This window comes from Aspergillus nidulans, chromosome III, assembly GCF_000011425.1.
Source record: "Aspergillus nidulans FGSC A4 chromosome III".
In the NCBI taxonomy this organism is placed as follows: Eukaryota; Fungi; Ascomycota; class Eurotiomycetes; order Eurotiales; family Aspergillaceae; genus Aspergillus; species Aspergillus nidulans.
In genome coordinates, this window is record NC_066259.1 from 1,076,502 (window position 1) to 1,098,439 (window position 21,938).

The window sequence follows — 21,938 nt, forward strand, 5'->3', positions numbered from 1 at the left end:
TCGGTCAATGGAGCAATACGAGGGACAGGAGAACTGAATGCGCAGTCGTAACTAGTCACACAGCGCCATGACCGAAAGGAAGAAAAGAGAGGAGGAGCGAGGCTGAGCTGGACTCAATACGGGGGTGGGTTGAAGTGGTTGAAGGACAGCGGTACGGATGAACTTAACACGTGTGGTAGCGCCTTAGTAGACTGAAGTCAGAACATGAACAGTGGAGTCTGTCGCATACGGAGGTACAAGCCCGGGGGGGGATCCGCACGAGTGCCTCGACGAAAACAGACGGCTTGCTGTATCTACTTCGGTAACTCGGCAACTAATTATAAGACGCAATTAATGTGATTCTGTCCATCACTGGAGCCTTGAGTATCGAAAACTGTCCGCTAGATGCTACTGTTTCATTTCTATTCTACGGCTTATGTAAAGCGGCTGAAGCCGCAGCCTACAGCTCTCTAGTACAAGCGGCAAGCTAGACCAATCAGGGGTCAGATCGCAGCAAGCTAGCCGCGCGGCTGAGCTAGCCGTTTTTGTCGAGAAGGCTGAATCTCGACATCTTGGACCAACCCAAAGATCTCACAACGCCTACACACTCCCCTCAATCGCACGCTCCGGAAGGTGTCATTAATATGGCATCCATGAGTAACGGGAATACACCTACGGTCCTCGACGACGCTACCAAACCCCCCGCGGGAGTGGTCTTGCCACCGAAGGACATTCGAGGTTAGTTCTGCGCAACTATTCGCAGTTCGATGCGCGTGCTAATAGAGTTTGGTAGCGATTGTTGAGAAAACAGCTGGATATGTGGCTCGCAATGGCGCCGTTTTTGAAGGTATTTACTTTTTTTCCGCTGTTAACGCATATCTCAGGAGCCGTGACTGACTTCTTGATCTATTAGACCGTGTACGCGAGAAGGAGCGGAGTAACCCCAAATTCTCCTTCTTGAACTCGAATGACCCGTATGCACCGTTCTATCAATGGCGTCTTAATGAAATCAAGCAGGGGAGAGGGACTGATGTGTCTGCTGGCCGCCCAGGCGAGCCGACCCCAACTCCAGCACCTGAAGCACCCAAAGGACCTGCACCACCTCCAGACTTTCACTTTTCAGCACGAATGCCGATAATAAACGCGCAAGATCTAGAGGTCGTACGGCTCACAGCCCTCTTTGTGGCCAAGCGAGGAAAGTCGTTCATGACTGCTCTCTCCCAGCGCGAAGCGCGGAACTTTCAGTTTGATTTCCTCCGTCCGCAACACAGTCTCTACCAGTTTTTCACGCGACTGGTCGACCAATACACCATTCTTCTTCGACCAGAAGGAATAGACGAAGCGACGTCCCAAAAGAAGCGAATTGCGGAGTTGGAACAAAACGTGAAAAACCGGTTCCACGTTTTAGAGCGCGCAAAGGCGCGCGCGGAATGGGTCAAATACCAGGAGCAACAGAAGCAAAAGAAGGAGGAGGAGGAAGAGAAGGAGCGGATAGAGTATGCTCAAATTGATTGGCATGACTTCGTGGTTGTGGAAACAGTTCTTTTCACAGAAGCGGATGATCAAGTTGACCTTCCTCCTCCAACCTCTCTCAACGACTTGCAGTCCGCCTCACTGGAGCAGAAAGCAATGATGTCGCTGAACCCTCTCCGTATCGAAGAAGCCATGCCAACCGACATGGAAACTCCAACATACTACAACGCCTACCCCGCCCAGCCTGAACCACAACCCTTCGCTCAACCTGTTGGTCCGGTATATTCCCCACAGCCGCCACCTCAAGGCATTCCTACTCCACCAGTTGCCGCAACTGCTGCAGCTCAGGAAGAAGAACAGCGCATTCGGGAGCGCATGGAAGCCCGCGAACAAGCCGCCGCCGTCAAAGCAGCCCCCAGTCAACAACCGATGCGGATCCGCTCCGATTACGTCCCGCGTGCGCAAGCACGCCGTCAGAATGCAGCAGGCGCTATGGCACTCTGTCCAAACTGTAAGCAGCAGATTCCCGAAGCCGAATTGCAGCAGCACATGCGTATCGAAATGCTCGACCCTCGCTGGAGAGAGCAACAGGCCAAGGCGCAAGCCCGAACTGCAACAACCAACCTCTCTACAGCAGACGTGGTCAATAATCTTAAGCGCCTCGCCAGCCAACGCAGCGACGTTTTTGATTCCACCGCCGTTCAATCCGCCCCTAACCCGGAGGAAGAGGCTAGGAAGAAGCGCATGGCGTTTGAAGGGCCCCCCGGTGCTGGGCCGATGCAGCAGCAACCGGGTCCGGTTGGTCCCATGGGAGGACCGCCGAACCCTCAAAATATGAATATTGAGGAACAAATTAGGAATCTTCATGAGAGGTACAAGCAATGATAAGGACGATTTTTTGTCGTCCTTGGGTTCTCTTAAACTGGCGTTGTCGTCATTCATTGGAGTTCGTGGCTTTGGGGAATCTTTTGCAAAGCAGTATAAAATGGTTCAAACCTCCGCGCTTAGACGTACGCTACTTTTCGTAGGTTATGTCAGCCTATAATCTATGAGCGTGATGATTATAAACACTACTGTAGCCAAGAGTAGCTTGAGAGCAAATAGATCTTAAAATCACATTCAGATTCAAGTGTATGCACAAACAATGCTACAACACTGTCAGCCTCGTAGATTACACCCCTCATGCATAAGACTCTGCAGCCATCACAAGTCTATATCACAAAGACCAACATAACAAGCGCAACCTCCGAAGGTAGACGCAAAGAAAACATCCCCATTGCGCCATTGTTGTATTCGCCAGCTGATTAAAGTGGATAAGGAAAGGGTAAAAAAAATAAAAATAAAAATAAAGGTAAGAAACATGAAGATAAGACGAAGCTAATAAAAAGAGCAAGCGCAAGATATTAGGAATAAGTCACCTATAGTGATCAAATGGACAAAGAAATATTAGTAGTAATACAAGATAACGTTGCGTGAGTGGCTGTAGAGGTGCAGACGCAAGATATTGAGGCAGCAACATAACAAAGTATCGGTGAGAAATAGAAGAAATGGTAAAGGAGCATACAATGAGCGACCCGCGCTCGAACGTCGTGCTGCCGTAACTATCTCCCGCTCTGACCACCACTGAGGTCACAACGAGATGCTGTTCCAAAAGTGGAAGCGGTGGTTTCTGATTATTCGGCTGGCGAGGCTGATATTTCTTCCGGAACTGCCTTTAGCAGGACGAGCCGTGATGGAGTGAAAGACGTGTTGTCAATACGGAAGTGATGGGTGATGTGTCAAGGAGCAAAACTGAGCAGAGCTTCAAGTCATGGCATCGGCGGCCAGCGGCCGGGGAGTTGCAGTCAATTTCTCCTGACCAATGGCGGTGTCCTGGATATCATCGCTAGGCTGAATCTGTACCACAGGCTTTTCAATCAATGAATCTATGCTCGCCTGATGCCCCTCGGATCGTTCTTCTGGGGCGCTCGTTTGCGCAAATGTGGGAACGATGCCGCCACCAATCCTTGACCAGAACATCCTTTCTCTCAAGCGAACTGTTTCCTCCCACGCCTCTTGCAACTCGTCAGGTTCCTCGGCGTGGATATGACCGTCAAGGATGAGACGGAGGTAGCCCGCAAACTCACAGCACGAGCGTACCTTTTCTAAACAGAGAACGCACAATGGGTATCGCTGTGCTGTTTCACTGTCAGATGTCCGGAAACGGTGAGTGCGCTCATTATCGGTGCCACTCCGCCGTTCGCCACAGAGAGAACATGGGAATTCGTATTTTCGAACATTTGGTGGTACCGGCTCTACGACCAGGCTTCCTTCACAAATACTAGATAGCACGTTTCGCCTGGTCAGCCAGGATATCCCTGGGGCCGCATCGAGTCTCAACGTAGGTTCGATATCTTCCACAAGTGCACGCTTGTAGAATCGTGCATCCTTCAAAGGGACGCTAGAGTTAGGGGGTTGAGGCGAAGAAACACTCCCACTCGGGGAATGAGGTTGAGATTTTGACGGTGAGGGGGAGCCCGAGCCGAACCCCGCACCACCAAAGCCAGCCAGACTCATGACGTTTAAGCCCGAATATGATCCGCTGGTCGCCCTACTGGGGGGTTTCGAACTCTTCGATATAGTAAACAGCTCACGAAAATCCTCGTAAGCCAATATGTCGGTTCGGCATACAGTTTTGATGAGATCAGGAAAACTTGTAGCAGGACCGGGTGCTATCTCGGCGCAGACAACATCGCCAGGGATATCTGTAGCTTCCATACTCTTCCTAGTGAAGGCGGGAGGTTGTGAGGGACCAGCCGGAGAAGGTGGTGCTGTGGAGATTGCTGTGCGACCATCGAGATCGTCCTTGGAAATGTTCATTACCTGAAGGACTGATTTCAATTCGGCTAATTGTTCTTGGTGCGAAGCGAGAAGCGACTCTGTGTCTTTGATCTGAGAACGTAACTGTTCATTCTTCTTCTCCACAGCCTCGCGCTCGAGCTTGGCAGCAGCAACCATCTGTGGAATGATTTAGAAAAACAGCTTTAAGGAACCATGGCCGAGTATATGCTCACCTTGTTTGCTTCCTCAAAGAGAGCCGCAGTGAGTGTTTCTAGCTCTTGCTCGATTCCCTTTTTCTCCTTCTCCGCCAATAAACGCTGAGCCTTTTCTTCTGCCAAAGAAGCCTTCAATTGGTCAACCTCAGCTTTCTTCACCAGCGCTCCGTCTTCAATGTCTCGCCAGTATTGCTCGTTTTCCGACTCTAACGCGCGGGCCTTTTCCTGGACTTGCTCTAACTCCTGGCGAGTAACGGCCAAAGTGTCATCGAGTTTTGTCTGATTGTTAATCGCTTGAACAAGTTTTAGACTAAGTGTTGCAACTTCGTCATTAAGGTCCGGGTGATGTGAGGACGATAGAGTCGACTCTGTTGATTCAGAACTGGGCAGAAGTCTTGGGTCCCTCAAAGTGCTGAAGCCGTCCCCACCTTCACTTGAGGAACGAACAGTGGCCGGAGGGTCTGCGGCAACACGGAGAAGATCATTTGTGGACTTGGCCTTCGTAACATGCCTATCAGGCGAAGCCGACCTATTCCCGGATGACAGAGACCGTTTGTGGCTGGATGGGCGCGGTAACATGTTTGACGGCGAGAGGAAACCTTGATGCGAATAATAAGAGTGGAAGGCGATCAGACTACATGCGAATTAGTAGAGCTTCATGGAAGAATACGATCGACTTAGGGTTGAAGACTCACTCGGCCATGGTGGCGAGAATGATCTGATCGTGAATCGGCAAGATAAGGTAGTGCGTGACCAGATCGAGACGTCACGTATGCGCAGGTATTTAGTCCGCCCGTTTGATGAAACGATCGAGTCGACAAAGGAGTGAGGCTGTAGATTAGGTTGTATCAGTATATCGAGCTGAAGGCGATTGCGTATCCGCGCGTAACTGGAGGAGGCGCAAATTGGATTCAGATAGGACGCATTGACGCGGGAGCAAGGAATGAAGTCAGGGCCGGGAAGGAGCGGATGCGCAGGAGAGCGAAGGTACACTCATGGAGATCCCAGGGACGAGATTAATTGAAGGAAGGAATGCAAACGACGAAAGGAAGAGGAGTTGGAGATGTAACAGACCCCTCTTCCACGGCGGCTAGCAGGAGATGCCTGGTGGTGGAGGAAAGCCCGCACTCGCACTTCGTACTCGGAGCTTCGTCACCCCGTCTGGTGCATTACTAGTGGCGGGTATTTTACCTGATCATGTGACGGGGCCTCTAAGAGGGTTCTGCCAACCTCGTCATGGGTAGACGTGAGAAATACGGAGTACTAGCTGGTACTGTATTTAATTTGTAGTCTGAGTAATCCTACGTCACCCAATGATTACCGAGACTAAATGACCAACTTGTACTGTATGTTATGCGTATGCTAATCATGCAAAACATGGTGAAGCGGCGATTCTGCTAAGCCCCCAGCCTTAGCTTGGAAGCTCAGCAACCGCGCAAGGGATCACTGGCCTTCCGGGAGTTTGCCTCGGATGGAGACCGACTCAGTCCCTAGCCTTGAAAAACGCTCATTTATTGTCCCTTGTTGGTGCGTGCTTGAATCTCTTCAATGAGGTTAGTATAAATAGGTCGTTGCCGTTGACGTAAGACACTCACAGGCTGTTCGCATAATATCCCTTCGACCATCTAGTCATACAAGTCATACTTGTTGAATATCGTTAGAGCAAAATAGGAGCACAGAAGACGGGGTTTTGGAGTACCGATTACTGCATCAGGATATCTTCATGCGGGGCTTGACTGCTTCGAGCTCAAACCAACCGTTTCCTGACTACAGAGGCGGGATTAAGCAGACTCATACATCAGCCAATGGAAACGTCACTGTCCCTTATCATTGAAGCTTTACTGCAGAGTGGAACATGCGTTCGATGGCGCAATCCCACCTCGTATTCCCGGGATTTCCCCGTACACGGCATACTCTGAGTAAAGACGATCAGTAACCATCTCCCTGGAATCTTGGATGGCCCCGCCAATCTTTTGGCCTTGCAGCCTCAGGCCGCAAATTAAAGTGGGGTTTTGGGGTTTGATCGTCCATCCAACACGCCAAATCTTCAGGACCATATTATACGATACTTACCCCGTGTCCTTCTGCCTGCCTGATATATAAACGATCTACGCGGTACCATAAAGACCCTCGATTCTTGGTACTGTTGCAGTTTTGCCCTCGTTCCCGGTCATCTTTAATCCAGATAAGCATGGCAGACGCAGAGTTGGAGGAGGTCAGTACGAGTCCTTGACAGTTTAATATTTGTTGCTGTTTCGATTGTTGTCCTGTCCCAGACTGACTTGAGTACCGTTATAGATTAGGCGAGCTCGTCTAGCGCAACTCCAACAAAGCGGTGGACCACCAAGAGCTCCATCAGAAGGTAACCAAGACGAGCAAAGAAAGTACGTACCTCTCTGGTGACACAAATTTCGCATGTCGGAAACATCACTGACGCTTGATACTCTTCAGACAAGTTGAAGGTAAGCATTAAGACTACTCGTGCCATCCAATCAGCACCAACTCATACCACCCCCACAGCTGAGCGCCGCGCTACAATCCTCAACCAAATCCTTGAACCCGAAGCCGCAGATCGGCTGGGCCGAATTCGACTTGTGAAAGAGTCGCGTGCCACAGATATTGAAAACAGGCTCATCATGCTTGCGCAGACAGGACAGTTGCGGCAGAAGGTCACAGAGGAGCAACTCAAGCAGCTCTTGAATGCTGTTGCAGAGAACCAACGCAAGGACGAGGAAGAGCAGCAAAAGATTGTGTTCTCTAGGCGGAAGGGTGGATGGGACGATGATGATGACTTGCTGGACTTGTGAAGGAAAGGCAAAGACTGCGGGTACACTTACGGGCTACCTATGATTAATGATGCATCCGATCTCCTGCTTGAGCTACATATATGGTTATAGGCGATAATAAAATGAACTTGCCTGTATGAAAGACAGCTGTAAAGCCAATAAGGCTGAAATAATGGTTACGGCATACCACGACCTAGTGAGGGGTACTATACATCTTTGTGTCTCGCGAAAAGTACATGAATTTACGGCTAACGAGCCGCAAGGGCATCAAGAGCTTTTCCCTTGTTGTTGTTCTCGCTCCCTCTTCTGCTGGAGCCTTATCATCCGCCGAATATCCCTCATATCTGGCGGCTTCTCAATCCCTAGCTCTGCCCGCAACTCGTCAACATCCTTCTCCAGTATTTTCTCCCAATAGACGTTGATCAATTCCTTGCTATTCAGCCCACTGCGCACTGCCCAAGGCAAATATAATGAGAAAAGCCTTTCTCGCTCTGCAGGCTTCAGCCGCACAGACGCAGCCATACTGAGCCCCGTCATCGGAATCAATGTATTCAGGAATTCGAACGCCTTCAGCGCTAACTCACCCTCCACAAAAGTAGGGAGCCCGGTCACGGCGTGATAAAAGTCGTGACACTCACGGTAACGCTGCATGACGTACGCACACTCTGGGTCGTCGATGTACTGCACATTATCCCGAGTATCGGGGGAGACGCCCTCCCTATCCAGCCAGGTGGCGTAGGTGCGTCCGACGGAGTTTTCAGGTAGAGAGCGGAGATAGGGAAGTGGGAGGGTCTGGGAGGTTATGCGTGGGCGATCGCGGAGAATTTGTCGACCGGTGGGGTCCTGAAGCATGGCATCGCGGAGTCGGTAGATAAAGTATGGGGTTGCTGTTACTTCGCCGAGCGTTGCAATTAGGTCTGAAATTGGAGATTCAGAGTTAGTCCTTCAACATGCGATGCTCAGCAAATGCTTAGACTGACCAGCTCTTCGAGGGTTAAGTAGAGCTCCCACCGCGGAGCCAACGGCAAGAAATCCCTTCTCAAAGAATCCGAGCGGGACATGATGCGGGTATTTCGGCGATGGGCGATTGTGACTGGAAAAAGAACGTGAGTAAGGGGATTGCCGGCTCCATAGCGCGACTTCTCGCACACTTGGTGCTGCTGCCCTCAGCTTCCTAAGGTGCGACATATTGCAGTTAAGACGTCTAAACAGACATTGCTCTATGTTAACGGCATTCGGAGGTGGTGTGATGCGGAGGAATAGCGGAGCACAAGTGGTCATTATGTCTCGCCGTATTGTACTATAGATAATAATCGATAAGGTGATAAGGTGATAAGAGGATAAGAGGATATCTTTGATTTTATTGATCTTCAATGCGAACGCTACATTCCAGAATAGAGCGACCGTGACCAAAAATGTTGTCTCTAGACTGCTTTTTATGAGAAAAAGTGGAGTAGCATAGGGTCTTTCTATTGATTGGTATCTCAGCTTTTCTCCCAAAAGGGCCAGGATGAAGCCAGTTTGGTGGCCTGGAGAAGAACATGAACTGTTCACTCAGTGGGCAATATCCCAAGGCATCATTGTAAATGGCGTGGGTCCAGCAAAATTCCCTGGGCGCGGTCTAGGAATGATGGCTATGCGGAGTATACAAGTATGTGGCCGAAGCCCCCAGCTTGGAGTTTACATTCTGAGATTCGCAAATAGGAGAACGAGGTAATCGTGAGAGTGCCACGGCATCTGATGTTGACGGTAGACACGATCCCATCCTCGTTCGTCACGAAATTCGAAGAGGGTGTACCAGTTCATGCGATTCTTGCTGCATTCTTATGTCATGGGGAGCCGGAAGACCTCGAGCCGTATGAGCTTTGGACAAAAACCTGGCCGACCAGGAAGGATTTCGAGCATTGCATGCCGATCCTTTGGCCGGACTTTCTGCGTGCGTCCTTGCCTCCGTCCGTCTCGGGCAGCTGGAAGAGTGTTCGAAAGGCGAAACTCGAGTTCGAATACGAGTCCTCTCATCAAAATATCCTGGCCCAGCAAGAGCAACGACTGCGCAACGCCTGGGAAAGTGTTGTCGCTGTGTTCCCAGAGACTGATTGGGAAACGTTGTCCTACTATTGGCTGATTGTGAACACCAGGAGTTTTTTCTATTTAATGCCTGGTCAGGAGCCACCGGAGGATAGAAATGACGCCATGGCATTGTTGCCATTTGCCGATTACTTCAACCATTCAGATGTAGCAGTATGTGCATTTGCACATGGCTTGGTACTGGAATGCTGACCCTCACAGTGCAATGTGAAATTTGATGGCCAAGAATACGTTTTTAGAGCTTCAAAAACATTTAGTAAGCCCCTAGTGGAGTTATTTTTTTGCTATACAAGCTGAACAAGCTTCCCATGCAGATAAAGGGGATGAGATTTTTATGAGCTACGGGCCCCATCCAAATGACTTTCTGTTTGCTGAATGTGTGACAAGCGCCATATTATATCTTTGGTTTCGGAGATGCTGATTCGGCTAGATGGCTTTCACCTCGAGGAAAACAAGTCTGAAGCATTATATCTTGACGATATAGTATTGCGAGAACTGAGCTCCTCACAACAGGAGGAATTGTACCTACAGCAGTATCTTGGGTGAGTTCTGGCCGTCTTTGCTCATTGCTTGCGGTCATCTGGGGCCCTGCTAATGCGGAGTAGAAACTATCAGGTCATGGACACTGGAGTATGCTACCGGACAGAGGTTGCCGCTTGTATCATGTATATGAGACCTGAGGACTGGCAGAACTACGTCCTAGGTTACTCTACCAGAGGAGTAGATGCAAAGAAATCAGAAGACGTCATCAAAGGCTGGATCCGCGCGTATATGGAAGAAGCAGATTTGACTATACGTGAGTTGGAAAACATTCGGTCTAGCATGGAACGAAGGCACCAGGGCAAGGCGCAGATGCTGTTGAAGAGGTGGAGGCAAATCAAAGAGCTCTGCAGCATAGCCTTGAAGACAGTGTTATGTTGAGATATAATGCTACGCTATGTTAAGGGATGTTAAGGGTCAAAGTTTGCTGTCCCTGGGCTCGTCAGGGATGTCAATGGGAATCATGCTGGATTCCTGTCGTCGAGATTCTCGCTGTTTTGCAAGAACCAGGTGTTTCATGGTGTAATTCACCACGCATTTGATGCCAAGTTCCTCGCCCTTTCGCACAATGTATCCGTTCAGAAACTCGATCTCGGTCGTTCTGTTAGCTCGTATATCCTGTAACATGGAACTATGGTTTTTCGCTGTTTTGCTGGCAAGTTGCGTTACCATCCAGCGCAAACGCTCCGGAGAGAAACGGCTCTCGACTCCAGGTATACCTTGTAGTTCCGGTAGACTGCAGATCACGTTTGAGATTTCAAGTAGGAGTAATCTCATCACACGTGTGAAGCTATAATTATACAAAAGCTCTCCATTTCGACAGTCCATCAGAGCAGTCAATGGATTGATTACGGAGTTCATCGCCAGCTTCTCCAGCTGGTACAGCATAATGGAGGAGGGGGGTTCTGCAACAGCAACCAGAGGCGGCGTGAGGGTCAATGTGCGCAGTAGATATTTGGTGCTAGGAGCCCAATCCGAAGCCTTGTCGAGTGACGATGACCTGCCAGAGTTTTGTGAAGGGACAGGACCCAGAATCGTTGTGCCCACACCGGTGTGTGTGACGTGAAACCTGCCACTCCGTTGAGCAAGACCGTGACTGATGATACCAAGCATGTAATGCGGACGCTGTCCAGGATCCGGAAAAACTCGTTCGTTGACCGCGTCAATGATCCCCATGCCGTTCTGGATGAACAACACAGTGGACTTGGGCGTCAATCGGTGACGGACACTCTCCAAAGCAGATACAGTCGCAGGTGCTTTGACGGAGACTACTAAGCACTCAATTTGCTCGGCTTCCTCTTCGACATTTGACAACTTGGCCTCACTATCTGTTATATTCCTAGAGATAGGTTGTTCATCCGCGGAGACTTCTTCCTTCGTGTTCACATATGGTACTGAGCGCCAGGTTCCATCAGAGAAGACATTGACGTCAAACCCAGTTTTGTTATCGTCTAGTCCAAGGCTATTGATGGCCAAAGTCTGCTTCCGTTTCTGGAACGTTTGGTAGACTTCTGGATTGTGCATAAGAAGCGTGATAGGCGGTGGAGATGGCCGACTTGCGAGCGAGTGAGCGACAAAAGTGCCAATGTTTCCGACTCCGAGAATATGAATGCGCCCAGATAGTCGAGATTGTCCACTTTCCCTCGCTATCTCATCGACGTCTTGTGTCCATGTTGATGCCGGTCGTTTAATTAATACCTGCGTAGATACAGGCCCTCTGAAGCCGCATAGTTCTGAGGCCGCTGCTCGCAAGAGCGGACGGGCTCCGAACATGTGCGAAACTGAGTGGTGGCTGAACACCATAGGGTTGTGCCTTGCGCTATCACAGTAAGCAGCGCATTTGCTTCACTTGCATCTGTATAGAATGAATAATTCAGATTATGCACACTGGGAACATGCTCGGAGGGATTTGATGTTAAGTGAACTTAAATCCATGGGCAATTGAGCATTATATGCACACCGCCTCACCGACCGCTTGTTTTGTACGTTGCAAAAATTGCGGCTCTCCGCCAAATCTTCAGCCTTTTACACTTTAGCTACTCAAACGTTTGTTTATACAGCAAACCATTATTAGGCAAATGGAGTCTGCTGATTTAATACCGCTGCTCGAGCGGCTCGATGATGATGTCGATGACCTCGAGGAGGCTATTGCGCCGATCTTGCAAAGCACCGTTGTCGAAACTTCCAAGAAGCTGCCTGTTCTGGATAAAGCCAAATTTCATGTTATGACTGCTTATGCGTTGGAGTCCTTGGTATTCTGTATGTATTTCGCTCTACCACGAGATTGAGTGCTCACTATGATATAGCGTACCTACGCCTGCACGGCGTCAAAGCGACCGAGCATCCCGTCTACAGAGAATTGAAAAGAGTGAAGCAGTATTTCGACAAGATAAAGGCATTAGAAACCGAACCCGAGCAGAGGACAATGGTTCTTGATAAGCAGGCGGCTGGACGTTTTATCAAACATGGCCTTGTATGAGACTCGAAAACAACGTTCCGTTTTAGGCGATTACTTACTTGACCTAGGCCGGAAATGAGAAACTTGACTTGCAACGAGAGGAGCAACTAGCGAAAGAAAAGGCACGCGCACAACTCAAGGCATCACTGCTGGCTAAGAAAGCAGGCGACACAACCGAAGAGCCGCCCAAGGATGTTTCAAGTGAATCCGAAATAGATACTGATCCCACATCCGACATCGCGAGCGACGCCAAGGGCGCCGACTTACTACAGGAAGTGCAATCTTCTGAGGCACCTGGAGCTAGCTCCAAGAAAACAAAGAAGAACAAAGCGAAGTCCAGTGCAAAAGATGAGAGACGTAAGAAGCGTCGCGGCAAGGAAGAATTCAAGGATCACAACAAACAGAGAAGGAAGAAGAAAGATGATACTCGAAAGGCAAGGAAGGCAACCTGAAAGTACTAGCAATTGTCATCCATATCGACCGTTGCAAGGCATTTGCGGGAAGCTACAACGCAACTCATGCACGGAGCTCGACTTCCGATGGACCGCACCGCCAATTCAACTTCTCCGTCCTACAATTCTGATTCCGAGTTGTGCTTGGGAGCCTCCGCCAGCCAGGAATGCAATGTGCCAATGCATGGCAGAAGGGTAAATAAACCGAACAGGATCAAGCCCGACGGGAATGATTTTCTGCCTTTCCCGGGACTGTACACCAACGACTAAATGGCAGGCCGGTTTTGATCGTATCTATACGCCGCAGTAGGGTTACCATCTCGAATTCGGTGTCGACTGACTCGTAATGTCAGCAAGAACCTCGCCACTACTCGCGGCCGGAGATGCCGGGCGCAGTGCAGTCATGAGTCAACAAATCAGTCTCAAGCGAGCCTAGATAGTATATATGTCATGGGAGAATCACCCATATATGAATTAAATGTAAAAAAAAATTTGTCCGTTCATACGGCATAAGCTTCCATTGTATTACTGATACATGTAGTTCTGCACAGTCAGTATAATACCGGATCTGCAATAATTCCGGGTAACGGCGGTACTGCTGACATAGCGTTAAATTGTTCTCCGCCGATTCGACCATCTTCTATATAAACCCTTTCATCCGCCTCTATATCCATTCCATCACTACTCAAACCTCAGTCTAACCATATAGTCAACATGCCTCGTCAACGCCGTGGTGCCGCTCCTACCCCTGCGCGCAGCGCTCCCACTCGTCCTACTGCCGCTCCCGCCCAGCCGGCTCACTCGCCATACGGCCAGCAGCACCAGCCTCACTCAACCGCTGCCCACCCTCCCACTGCCACCCAGGCTCCTGCAGCTCCTGCTCCCGTCCAGCAAAGCTCTGGCCCTGGTCTTTTCGGGCAGATGGCTTCCACAGCTGCGTAAGTTGCATACTCCATATACCAAATCCGGACGCTTTTTTTACCCTTGGTGGAAAGCTACACCCGCAAAACTGCGGGGAATCATCTCGCCGCGTCAATACAGGCCGCTGAAGCTAATTTCCTACAGTGGTGTAGCAGTCGGTTCCTCCATCGGCCACGCCATCGGTGGTCTCTTCTCCGGCGGCGGCTCTAGCGCCCCTGCCGAGGCTCAGCAGGCTCCCCCTGCTCAGGCTCAGCCCATGGACAACGGTCTATGGCAAGGTAGCGCGACTAACAGCTCTTGGGAGAACCCTGCCTGCGCTACGGACGTTCAGAACTTCCGCAAGTGCATGGATGAGAACCAGGGCAACATGTCTATTTGCGGGTGGTACCTTGACCAGCTGGTACGTTCCCTCTGGTATCCTATGGAGGATATGCTTCAAAACCAGGATACTAATAGTTTTGTGTGGTTATAGAAAGCTTGCCAGGCTGCTGCTAAGCCTTACTAAGCGGACTTCTTTTCGTCCATTCGAACATCTAGGTGGCTTGTTTCATAGCCTAACTTTTACCTGGAATCAACACGATACTGTTTGCATAGCGGCATATTCATGATCCAATGTATACTATAATTTCTGTTAAGAAGTCGACTATCTGGGCTGTCAAGGATGTTGGACACTACAATCTACTTCTGGAGCCCTAGGTAGACACAGATACCCATATTAGAAAGAATGGTCTCCTCTCCTTAGTATTTGTTTGCTTAAGTGTTCTCATCGATCATCACCTTGTCGTGGTTCAAAATTAAGCTGCGTCAGTGAGGAAAGAATAGGTCAGCTAATTGATAGGGCGTTCAGACCAAATTGAAAGGTCGCGTTTCGTACCTGGTTCCCATTGTAGAACTGACTATTCTGCCCATCTCGTTGATCTCCAAGAGTCCGAATATTTGCGCCCCACTGCCGCGGCCGTCTTGTAGCATCCGCGGAAGCCTGGAACTCCCTGGATTGAGGAGGTGCGGACTCTGATGATGAAGCTCTATTCGGGGAGTAACCAATGAAGGACCCAATATATCCCACCGCACCTCCAACCACAGACGTAACCAACCCATATGCTGAAGACACTGCGCGGACAGGTAAGGATCCCGAGTCCGAGTATGCTTCTGTATATGCTTTGATGGGCACCATGACAAAGGTCGCCGTGGAGCCGCTTATGAGTTCACTAAGGGTCTGGTCCTCTTCGGCGATTGTAAGTGTTTTGTTCGGCAAGGGCGTCATGATGAGTTTGAGGTTATAGGGTCGCTTTTCCTCCAATTGGTTATCTAGCCAGGGACGGACGTCACTGCGGATGGTATGTAAGGGTGAAAACGTTGAGCGGACAGAACTACCATCAAAGAGCCGGACCTGGAGACGGTATTGCGATGGAGGCACTGGCACTGACGTTGAGTGAGGGGCTGGAGACGCAGCAGCGGATTTTTGGTTCTTTGATTTTTCGTCCTTGTTTGTCCGTATAGGTGCCTTCCCTTTCATATCATCATTCTTTTGCTCGGTCGTCTCCTTAGCTTTGTTAGAAGATTGCGGCGTATCGTACTCCCTCTCTTGCTTTCGGGGTACTGTTGCAGAGTACATTCTTGACCCTGAAGAATACGTTATATCATTTGCCCTGCCGCCTGAGCTCCTCGTGGATACGTTTTGACTTGATTGTCCCTGAGTTATCGAGGCCCGTGTCGTATCGACTGCTGGCGTGGGAGCTGTGGTAACAGTTTGTGGCGCCCGTGCGGCCGGGGAGCTCAATTCTTGAGCTTGCTGAGCGGACTGTTGAGGCACCGAAGAAGAAATCGTCTGACTCTGCGGTTTGCTATCAGCTATAGCGGCCATAACCCGATTGCGAAAGCCCTCTTTTGAGATGTCCGGCACTATATACTCCCGCAGCATTCCATTCCTGCGATCCGGTCAACAGACGCCCTGCGCAGATGGTTCCACCTCCCAGCTGGGACAGAAATCCGTACCTAATAATAACGACCGTTGGATACTTTGAGATGGGACAGACGGAGGCTAGAAACCCAGCTTCTTGGCTGTCTTTAGCGATGCGTAATAGGACAGATTGCGATCCAAGAAGTCGTGTAAACTCCTATACAACGGATCGGATTAACATGCGCAAGCAAAGATTTCAGTTAAACACTTGAGGTTGTACCTCGTCGCCTTGAAAGTATTCCTCCTGCCATGTTGAGCTTGTCTCGCCGTTATCTGCGAAGGCAATAATTAGCAGCGGGTATATCACGTACGCGTCAATTCTCGAGGACAGACCTGGCACAAAGCAAACAACGGCTTTTGACTCTTGAACTGCCAGAGTAATTCCTTCTTGTAAGGTCCCGGTAAAGAACATATTGACTGTGGTATGCTGTTCTGATTTGAGGATGTTATGGATTCGAAGGTCAGCAGTAGTTGCTCGCGCATCAGCCGGTGCCGATCATTTGGGGTTCCGCAGCACGGCCGGGTCGGTTTGAATCTCCTCCATCGACCTACTTTTTGCTTCTACTTCTTCTAGCTCATCAACAACGTTAGGAGGCCTCTCAGTTGACAACAGGACATACAAAGCGAAATAGAAACAATAAATAACACGATAAATAATGCGACCGATCTTCTCGGTCGCTGAACGGGCCGTCCCTCGAGTATGGCAACATCCGATCTCATCCACTCGAATTCCGCGCACATTATTCAAGTTCGATTCAATCTGCGCCAGATGCCGTCGCCAACAATTCCAAGTCCGCTTCTTCAACGGGCAGATGGGTGATGATCCCCGCTGGTTATCTGTCGTCGACCACCCCGCACAAATCGTGCGAACTGGCCGCAAACACGGGCCAGGATTGATCATTCTCGGTATGCCTTTCGTAGTTGCTTTCGCCCGGTGGCCCATCAAGATGAGTGCTAACTTTGTAGACAGCTTTAATCCCAATTATTTCCTTCGCCCTCGGGACATGGCAGGTTCAACGCCTGGATTGGAAAACAAAGTTGATCGCGAAAGTTGAAGACCAGCTTGTAAAGGATCCGCTCCCGTTACCTCCGCGCATTGATCCAAGTGTTGTTTCAGAATTCGACTATCGGCGTGTCTATGCTACGGGTCGGCTGCGGCATGACCAGGAGATGTTGATTGGGCCGCGTATGCGTGAAGGACAAGACGGGTTTATCGTTGTCACGCCACTCGAAAGGGGGAAAGGGGAGAGTACCGTGTTGATTAACAGAGGATGGATTTCTAAAAAGATGATGGACCAGAAGGACAGAGACAGAGAAGCGCTTCCCACTGGAGAAGTGACGATTGAGGGCATGATACGGGAGCCTTGGAAGAAGAACATGTTTACGCCAGAAAACCAGCCGGAGAAAGGGAAATTTTACTTTCCGGATGTTGAGCAGATGGCGGGACTGACTGGCAGTCAACCGGTATGGATTGAACAAACGATGGGTAAGTTAGTCTCAATGGTTTATTAAGTCCACTTAGCTAACCGGTCTCCTAGTCCAAGACCTGCTTGAATCAATGAACCGGGAGGCCAAGGGCATCCCTATAGGTCGCGCTGCCGAAGTGAACCTAAGAAACAATCACAGCCAGTACATCTTCACATGGTATGTCTCAGATGTCCCATATCCCTCTCACAGTTCGTGTCGTGACTCGTTGCTCATATGTATAGGTACGGGTTATCCCTAGCCACATCTATTATGCTGTGGATGATTGTGCGGAAGCGACCCACTAGTGAGGCTCATCGCCGTGTCCGTCAAAACATCAACTGGTAACCAGTGAGTGATTCGTGCATTGGCTATTGGCGTTTGGTTTGTTGGGTATGATATATCTGTAACATAGAATGTACCGTTTATCTTGGGGGCAAGGCGAGTCTCATGTCCTGCAAGAGCTCCTTGGGTAAATGTTTCTGCGCAAGTGAAAATACCGTGGTATTGTTATTGAGATGGCGTTGCCTGCCAATTAGCATCTACACTCAGATAGGAAGAAATATGAGAACTCACCTCCTCATCAAGGCCGTTACATCAGCCTCGTCAATGGTTTTGCGTCCGGCGTGTTTGGAGTACGCTTCTAGATCCTCGCTGGCTTGTTCAAGATACCACGAAGATGCTTGCTCAATCGCTGCCAGCGTGCTCTTACTGATCTTCGCCTTTGGCCCAGCTCGAGCCCGAGCAAACCGCGTAGCCAACTTCTTGACGACACCGGCAGGTAGGGTGGGGACTGGAATCCCATGCCGCGAGAGTTTCTTCTGTTTGGAGCCATGAACAACGGTGTCTTCCTCTCGTAGACCTCCTCCAACAAGCCCAGGGCTTTCGCTCATGGAGACTCTTTCAGGAGAATATAGCTCCAGGCCGAAGCCCCCGGTGGTACCGCCGACCTCATCATCGTCTGATCCAGGGTCGGCGTCAGGGCCATGTTCAGATTCAAGGTCGATAGCTGGTAATTCAAATCCTTCATCATCATTTATGGGTTCGTCCGCATCCAGATCATCGGGCTGGGCAGCAGGTGATGGAAAGTTGAGATCAAAGTTAAATCGCCCAAGGTCTTCCGTTTCCCCACTGCAATATGGTTAGGAACTATAGGCGAGAATATCTCAGATGTTTTAGCTTACCCCCTGTCGAACGCGCCATGACTGATGATAGTTTCATCTTGTTCTCCGTCCGGCATTACGCTTGTATTCCCGCCAACGTCTGAATCGCTTTCCAGCCCGGTAGCATCGCCAAAATTCTCACTCAGCCGAGGCCCACCAGCACTGACCATAGACAGTCGGTTTCGATCGCGATCAAGAGTCGCTCTCCGAGGATATTCTATGGAAGTGTGCGTCATATCATCGTGCGTTATGTCATCGTGCAGCATATCATCATCACCCAGCGCCAATGACATCCGCGGTGGGCGTATCTCAGGGCTTCCATCGTCGTCCTCCTCTTCGACATCCTCCAATGGCAATGATAGCCGCGGTCTCTCAGGATCAGGTTCCTTATCAAGTGCATCGATTTCGTCGATCTCAGGTTCCGGCTCCGGTTCAGGCGGCGGCTGCGGTGATGAACGTATGGGTTGCGATTCGGGGGCCAAAGCTTGAACAGACATCCATCAGCGAGTAACACTTTAAGAATAAAATACGTCCATACCTCTGCTTAGGTTTCGAAGGACATCAAAGACTGTTTCGCGCTGAACTCGTCCGCTCTTTCGGCGCTCACGGCCTGGAGTATTCGCTGCACGCCGTTGCATTGCACGAACCCCATAGGGTGTCGACGGAGCACCTCTATTCCCAGGCGTCCCCCATTGAGAAGCCGATCTAGGAGTTGTTGGCCCCACCTTCTTTCGTCCCGGTGTCGAAGGGTAGCGCGCGGGAACCGGAATTCGTGATATCTGTAGCAGGCGAATTAGTACGAGGGTTGCTTTTGATCGAGCATTCACAAACCCGGGTGAATGCAGCATCACCGGCTGCAGGAGGCGCCGCTTCGTAGGCCCCACGAGTATTTGAGGAGTCTGGCATTGCAGCTAACAAGGTAGTATTCAAGCACTATCTGTGCAGTACAGAAGCAGTCAATGATCATATAAAGATGAATCAATGCGTGTAGGATAATTTCGAGACTGACGAGCGGTTGGCTGCGATTGTTTATGCTGGTGGTAACGCGCTGAGCGTCCGTTCAATGAAGCCCGCTATTTGGTTGGAGTGGGCTTATCGATAACAAAAGGCTTGGCACAAAAAAGTTCCGTCGCAACAGAAGAGGAATCAGCGCAATCATCATCGTGCGATTATCACAGGAAGAACGGTTAAAGAAATCAAAAACGTTTACCGCAGGCCCAAGAATACAAATCTAATATGTCCGGAGAAGCAAACGCCTCAACTGGCCTCGCAGCCAAGATCGACAAGAAGCGCAAGAGGGAGGCCGAAGAATCCTCTAGCTCCAAGCAGAGCAAGCCCAATGCTCAGAATCAGGCTACAGGCGACGGTTCGTCCGAGGGTCCCAAGAACAAGAAGCGGAAAAGCGGAAAGGGCAGGAAGGACAAGAAAGACAAGAACGACAAGAACGACAAACCGAAAGCTGTCAGGGGGGAGCCACTGGAGAAGGAGCGTAAAGGAATCTCTGTCAATGAGGCTATTGGGAAAATGGACGGCCGGCTGCTTGCCGACCATTTTGTTCAGAAGGCCAAACGACATAATAAAGAGCTCACAGCTGTTGAGTTGAGTGATCTTAGTGTTCCGGAGTCGGCTTTCCTTGATACATCGTCATTTACGTCTTCGAGGAATCTGGAAAAGCTTCCTGATTTTTTGAAGGCATTTAGTCCCAAGGGCGTCAACCTCTCAGACTCTTCAGAGCAAAAGGGTACCCCGCACACTATTGTTGTTTCCCCTGCTGGTCTTCGTGCGGCGGATGTGGTCAGGTGGGTGATAGCGCTCTACGTGGCAGGGCATAGCATTCTGAAGACGCTTACCGTTCACTAGGGCCCTCCGAATGTTCCAAACAAAAGAGTCTCCAATCGGCAAATTGTTTGCAAAACACATCAAGTTAGAGGAAGCCAAGCAATTCCTCGAGCGGGCGCGGTAGGCCGAAACCGATAAGGATGTCCAAGTCTCACATGCTAACTTCTATATAGAATGGGAATTGGGGCTGGAACTCCTGCTCGTATTTCTGACCTGATTAACTCAGGTATGGTTTTGAAAGCTCCCTTACTTTCAGTCTGGTTGATGCTGACTGCAGCAGGATCCCTGAAGCTGGATGAACTGAAACGTATTGTTATCGACGGCTCATACGTTGACCAGAAGCAAAGGGGGATATTCGACATGAAAGAGACACATCTCCCTCTTTTACAGCTGCTTACTCGATCGGAATTGCGTGAGCGGTACGGAGCGAAAGAAAAGAAGATTGAAATCCTCGTGTTTTGAGCCACAAATTTAATGATTCTTGCCGGCGTTAGAAAACTAGGATTGGGGTATCTGTTCATTATGCTGGAGCTACACTGAACTAATTGAAGCTTGTATATATCTCGAGCCTAAAAAGGTTTCTCCGAAGTCATGCACTCTCGTGTTGCTATTGCGTCTTATCTCTCACACGAAGATAATGTGGCGTTCCTTGGACTCTTTCACATAGGACCCACGAGTTGCTAACAACGCAATGAAGTGTATCAAGTGTTTCCTAATCCCCTACGTAAGCCGTTATGCGCTTCGGTTTTTCGTGACATGATTTTCTACACTTGACAATTTTCCGACGCATATAGGGCTAGCACGTATATATTTGACCATGGTTTTCATGTACTCGTCTACATAGCTAGTCCATGAAGAGGAAGAGTTGCGATGATACCAGACCTGGGTTATCATCTCGCGCAGAATTGCATGGTCTTCTGAGCTGCGGCGCTCGCAGAAGCGCGGTAATTTGCGCAATATGTCCTCAGTTGGCCGATGGCCTGATTTGGTATACTCACAACGAGTGAAGACAAGTATGTCTCAACTTGATCCATGAGCCTCAAGTCATTTGACCGTGAGGCTTCGAGGGGATTGCGAATGATGATAGACGAAAGTGTTGTCAATGCGACAATGGGATAATGGAGGAGAATTCTTGCAAACTGGTTTCAGCTGACGCCCAATATGAACACCCCTCGGTTTGCACTGATACATACCCGACAAAGGATATATGCCCTTCTGGCATATATTTTAGCAGCCTGATTGAGGCCCGCGCAGCATTGGCGCATAGAGTTTCGGATTCAAAAACTCTTGAAGTGTAGGGTGGGGGAGCCGAGCTGCAGAGTTCTTCGTATTTCCTGAGTAGATCTTCAGATGTTCGAAGCCCTCGGCTCGCGATCAATCGGTGCATTGCAATAAGACAATTAAAATAGGAATAGTGCAGGTAGAGTAGCGTCACCGAGATTGATGACTGGGACACACTGAGCAAGCCGTGTAATTCTGGTCGATATTCTGGAGGCAGGTCTTCTCTCCAGCTTCGAAGCATTCTATCCAAAGTCCCAATTGAAGCCATTATTTCGCACAACGGTCTATCCTTCGCTGCAGCAGAGTATAGATCTTTATAGAGTTGGCCTTTGATGGTTGCGAGCTGACAATTTGCCCTGAAGGCGTCGAACTTCCCCTGCTTAGGGGTTGACGACGATATTTGACCATCATCCATTGGTGTTGCCGTGGGTAAGTCAATACTCATATCCTCGTCGCTTTGCGTGGGAGGTCTTCCAAAGCGAATGGAAATCCTGGATTT

General features: G+C 49.8%; 12 protein-coding genes across 12 annotated transcripts, besides 1 other annotated feature; 7 read left to right on the forward strand and 5 right to left on the reverse strand.

Moving 5' to 3' along the window:
* Positions 1-21,938: part of a sequence feature (contig 1.80 1848..335440(-1)) that runs on past both edges of the window.
* ANIA_04760 (putative pre-mRNA splicing factor) lies at positions 624-2,337 on the forward strand (the record flags this gene model as incomplete). The annotated part of the gene is made up of 3 exons (XM_657272.1): positions 624-717; positions 791-826; positions 893-2,337. 3 exons carry the CDS (start codon positions 624-626, stop codon positions 2,335-2,337), a joined length of 1,575 nt encoding a protein of 524 aa, XP_662364.1.
* ANIA_04759 (guanine nucleotide exchange factor SEC2) lies at positions 3,256-5,272 on the reverse strand (the record flags this gene model as incomplete). Its single annotated transcript, XM_657271.2, has 3 exons — positions 5,183-5,272; positions 4,506-5,121; positions 3,256-4,449 (listed from the first exon to the last, which is right to left on the reverse strand). The coding sequence occupies exons 1-3, from the start codon at positions 5,188-5,190 to the stop codon at positions 3,256-3,258; spliced, it is 1,818 nt and encodes a 605-aa protein (XP_662363.1). The 5' UTR covers positions 5,191-5,272.
* Positions 6,679-7,294, forward strand: ANIA_04758 (DNA-binding protein; the record flags this gene model as incomplete). The annotated part of the gene is made up of 4 exons (XM_657270.1): positions 6,679-6,702; positions 6,786-6,871; positions 6,939-6,949; positions 6,984-7,294. The coding sequence occupies 4 exons, from the start codon at positions 6,679-6,681 to the stop codon at positions 7,292-7,294; spliced, it is 432 nt and encodes a 143-aa protein (XP_662362.1).
* coq4 (ubiquinone biosynthesis protein COQ4) lies at positions 7,464-8,554 on the reverse strand (the record flags this gene model as incomplete). The annotated part of the gene is made up of 2 exons (XM_657269.2): positions 7,464-8,190; positions 8,254-8,554. The coding sequence occupies 2 exons, from the start codon at positions 8,552-8,554 to the stop codon at positions 7,541-7,543; spliced, it is 951 nt and encodes a 316-aa protein (XP_662361.1). The 3' UTR covers positions 7,464-7,540.
* On the forward strand, positions 8,901-10,282 carry ANIA_10583 (uncharacterized protein; the record flags this gene model as incomplete). The annotated part of the gene is made up of 5 exons (XM_657268.2): positions 8,901-8,924; positions 8,978-9,514; positions 9,563-9,617; positions 9,846-9,903; positions 9,967-10,282. 5 exons carry the CDS (start codon positions 8,901-8,903, stop codon positions 10,280-10,282), a joined length of 990 nt encoding a protein of 329 aa, XP_662360.2.
* ANIA_10586 (ketopantoate reductase family protein) lies at positions 10,254-11,674 on the reverse strand (the record flags this gene model as incomplete). The annotated part of the gene is made up of 2 exons (XM_050611636.1): positions 10,254-11,188; positions 11,270-11,674. The coding sequence occupies 2 exons, from the start codon at positions 11,672-11,674 to the stop codon at positions 10,319-10,321; spliced, it is 1,275 nt and encodes a 424-aa protein (XP_050467642.1). The 3' UTR covers positions 10,254-10,318.
* On the forward strand, positions 11,980-12,811 carry ANIA_10590 (Sas10/Utp3/C1D family protein; the record flags this gene model as incomplete). Its single annotated transcript, XM_050611637.1, has 3 exons — positions 11,980-12,160; positions 12,208-12,374; positions 12,428-12,811. 3 exons carry the CDS (start codon positions 11,980-11,982, stop codon positions 12,809-12,811), a joined length of 732 nt encoding a protein of 243 aa, XP_050467643.1.
* On the forward strand, positions 13,502-14,438 carry ANIA_04755 (coiled-coil-helix-coiled-coil-helix domain-containing protein). The gene is made up of 3 exons (XM_657267.2): positions 13,502-13,749; positions 13,877-14,132; positions 14,205-14,438. Exons 1-3 carry the CDS (start codon positions 13,526-13,528, stop codon positions 14,235-14,237), a joined length of 513 nt encoding a protein of 170 aa, XP_662359.1. The 5' UTR covers positions 13,502-13,525; the 3' UTR covers positions 14,238-14,438.
* Positions 14,346-16,104, reverse strand: ANIA_04754 (UBX domain protein; the record flags this gene model as incomplete). The annotated part of the gene is made up of 5 exons (XM_050611638.1): positions 14,346-14,531; positions 14,607-15,660; positions 15,728-15,849; positions 15,913-15,965; positions 16,026-16,104. The coding sequence occupies 5 exons, from the start codon at positions 16,102-16,104 to the stop codon at positions 14,496-14,498; spliced, it is 1,344 nt and encodes a 447-aa protein (XP_050467644.1). The 3' UTR covers positions 14,346-14,495.
* On the forward strand, positions 16,272-17,697 carry ANIA_04753 (cytochrome oxidase assembly protein SHY1). Its single transcript, XM_050611639.1, has 4 exons — positions 16,272-16,598; positions 16,663-17,178; positions 17,231-17,336; positions 17,402-17,697. Exons 1-4 carry the CDS (start codon positions 16,349-16,351, stop codon positions 17,502-17,504), a joined length of 975 nt encoding a protein of 324 aa, XP_050467645.1. The 5' UTR covers positions 16,272-16,348; the 3' UTR covers positions 17,505-17,697.
* Positions 17,729-19,225, reverse strand: ANIA_04752 (uncharacterized protein; the record flags this gene model as incomplete). The annotated part of the gene is made up of 4 exons (XM_657264.1): positions 17,729-18,287; positions 18,341-18,803; positions 18,858-19,098; positions 19,151-19,225. 4 exons carry the CDS (start codon positions 19,223-19,225, stop codon positions 17,729-17,731), a joined length of 1,338 nt encoding a protein of 445 aa, XP_662356.1.
* On the forward strand, positions 19,556-20,620 carry ANIA_04751 (uncharacterized protein; the record flags this gene model as incomplete). Its single annotated transcript, XM_657263.1, has 4 exons — positions 19,556-20,118; positions 20,180-20,278; positions 20,332-20,384; positions 20,439-20,620. 4 exons carry the CDS (start codon positions 19,556-19,558, stop codon positions 20,618-20,620), a joined length of 897 nt encoding a protein of 298 aa, XP_662355.1.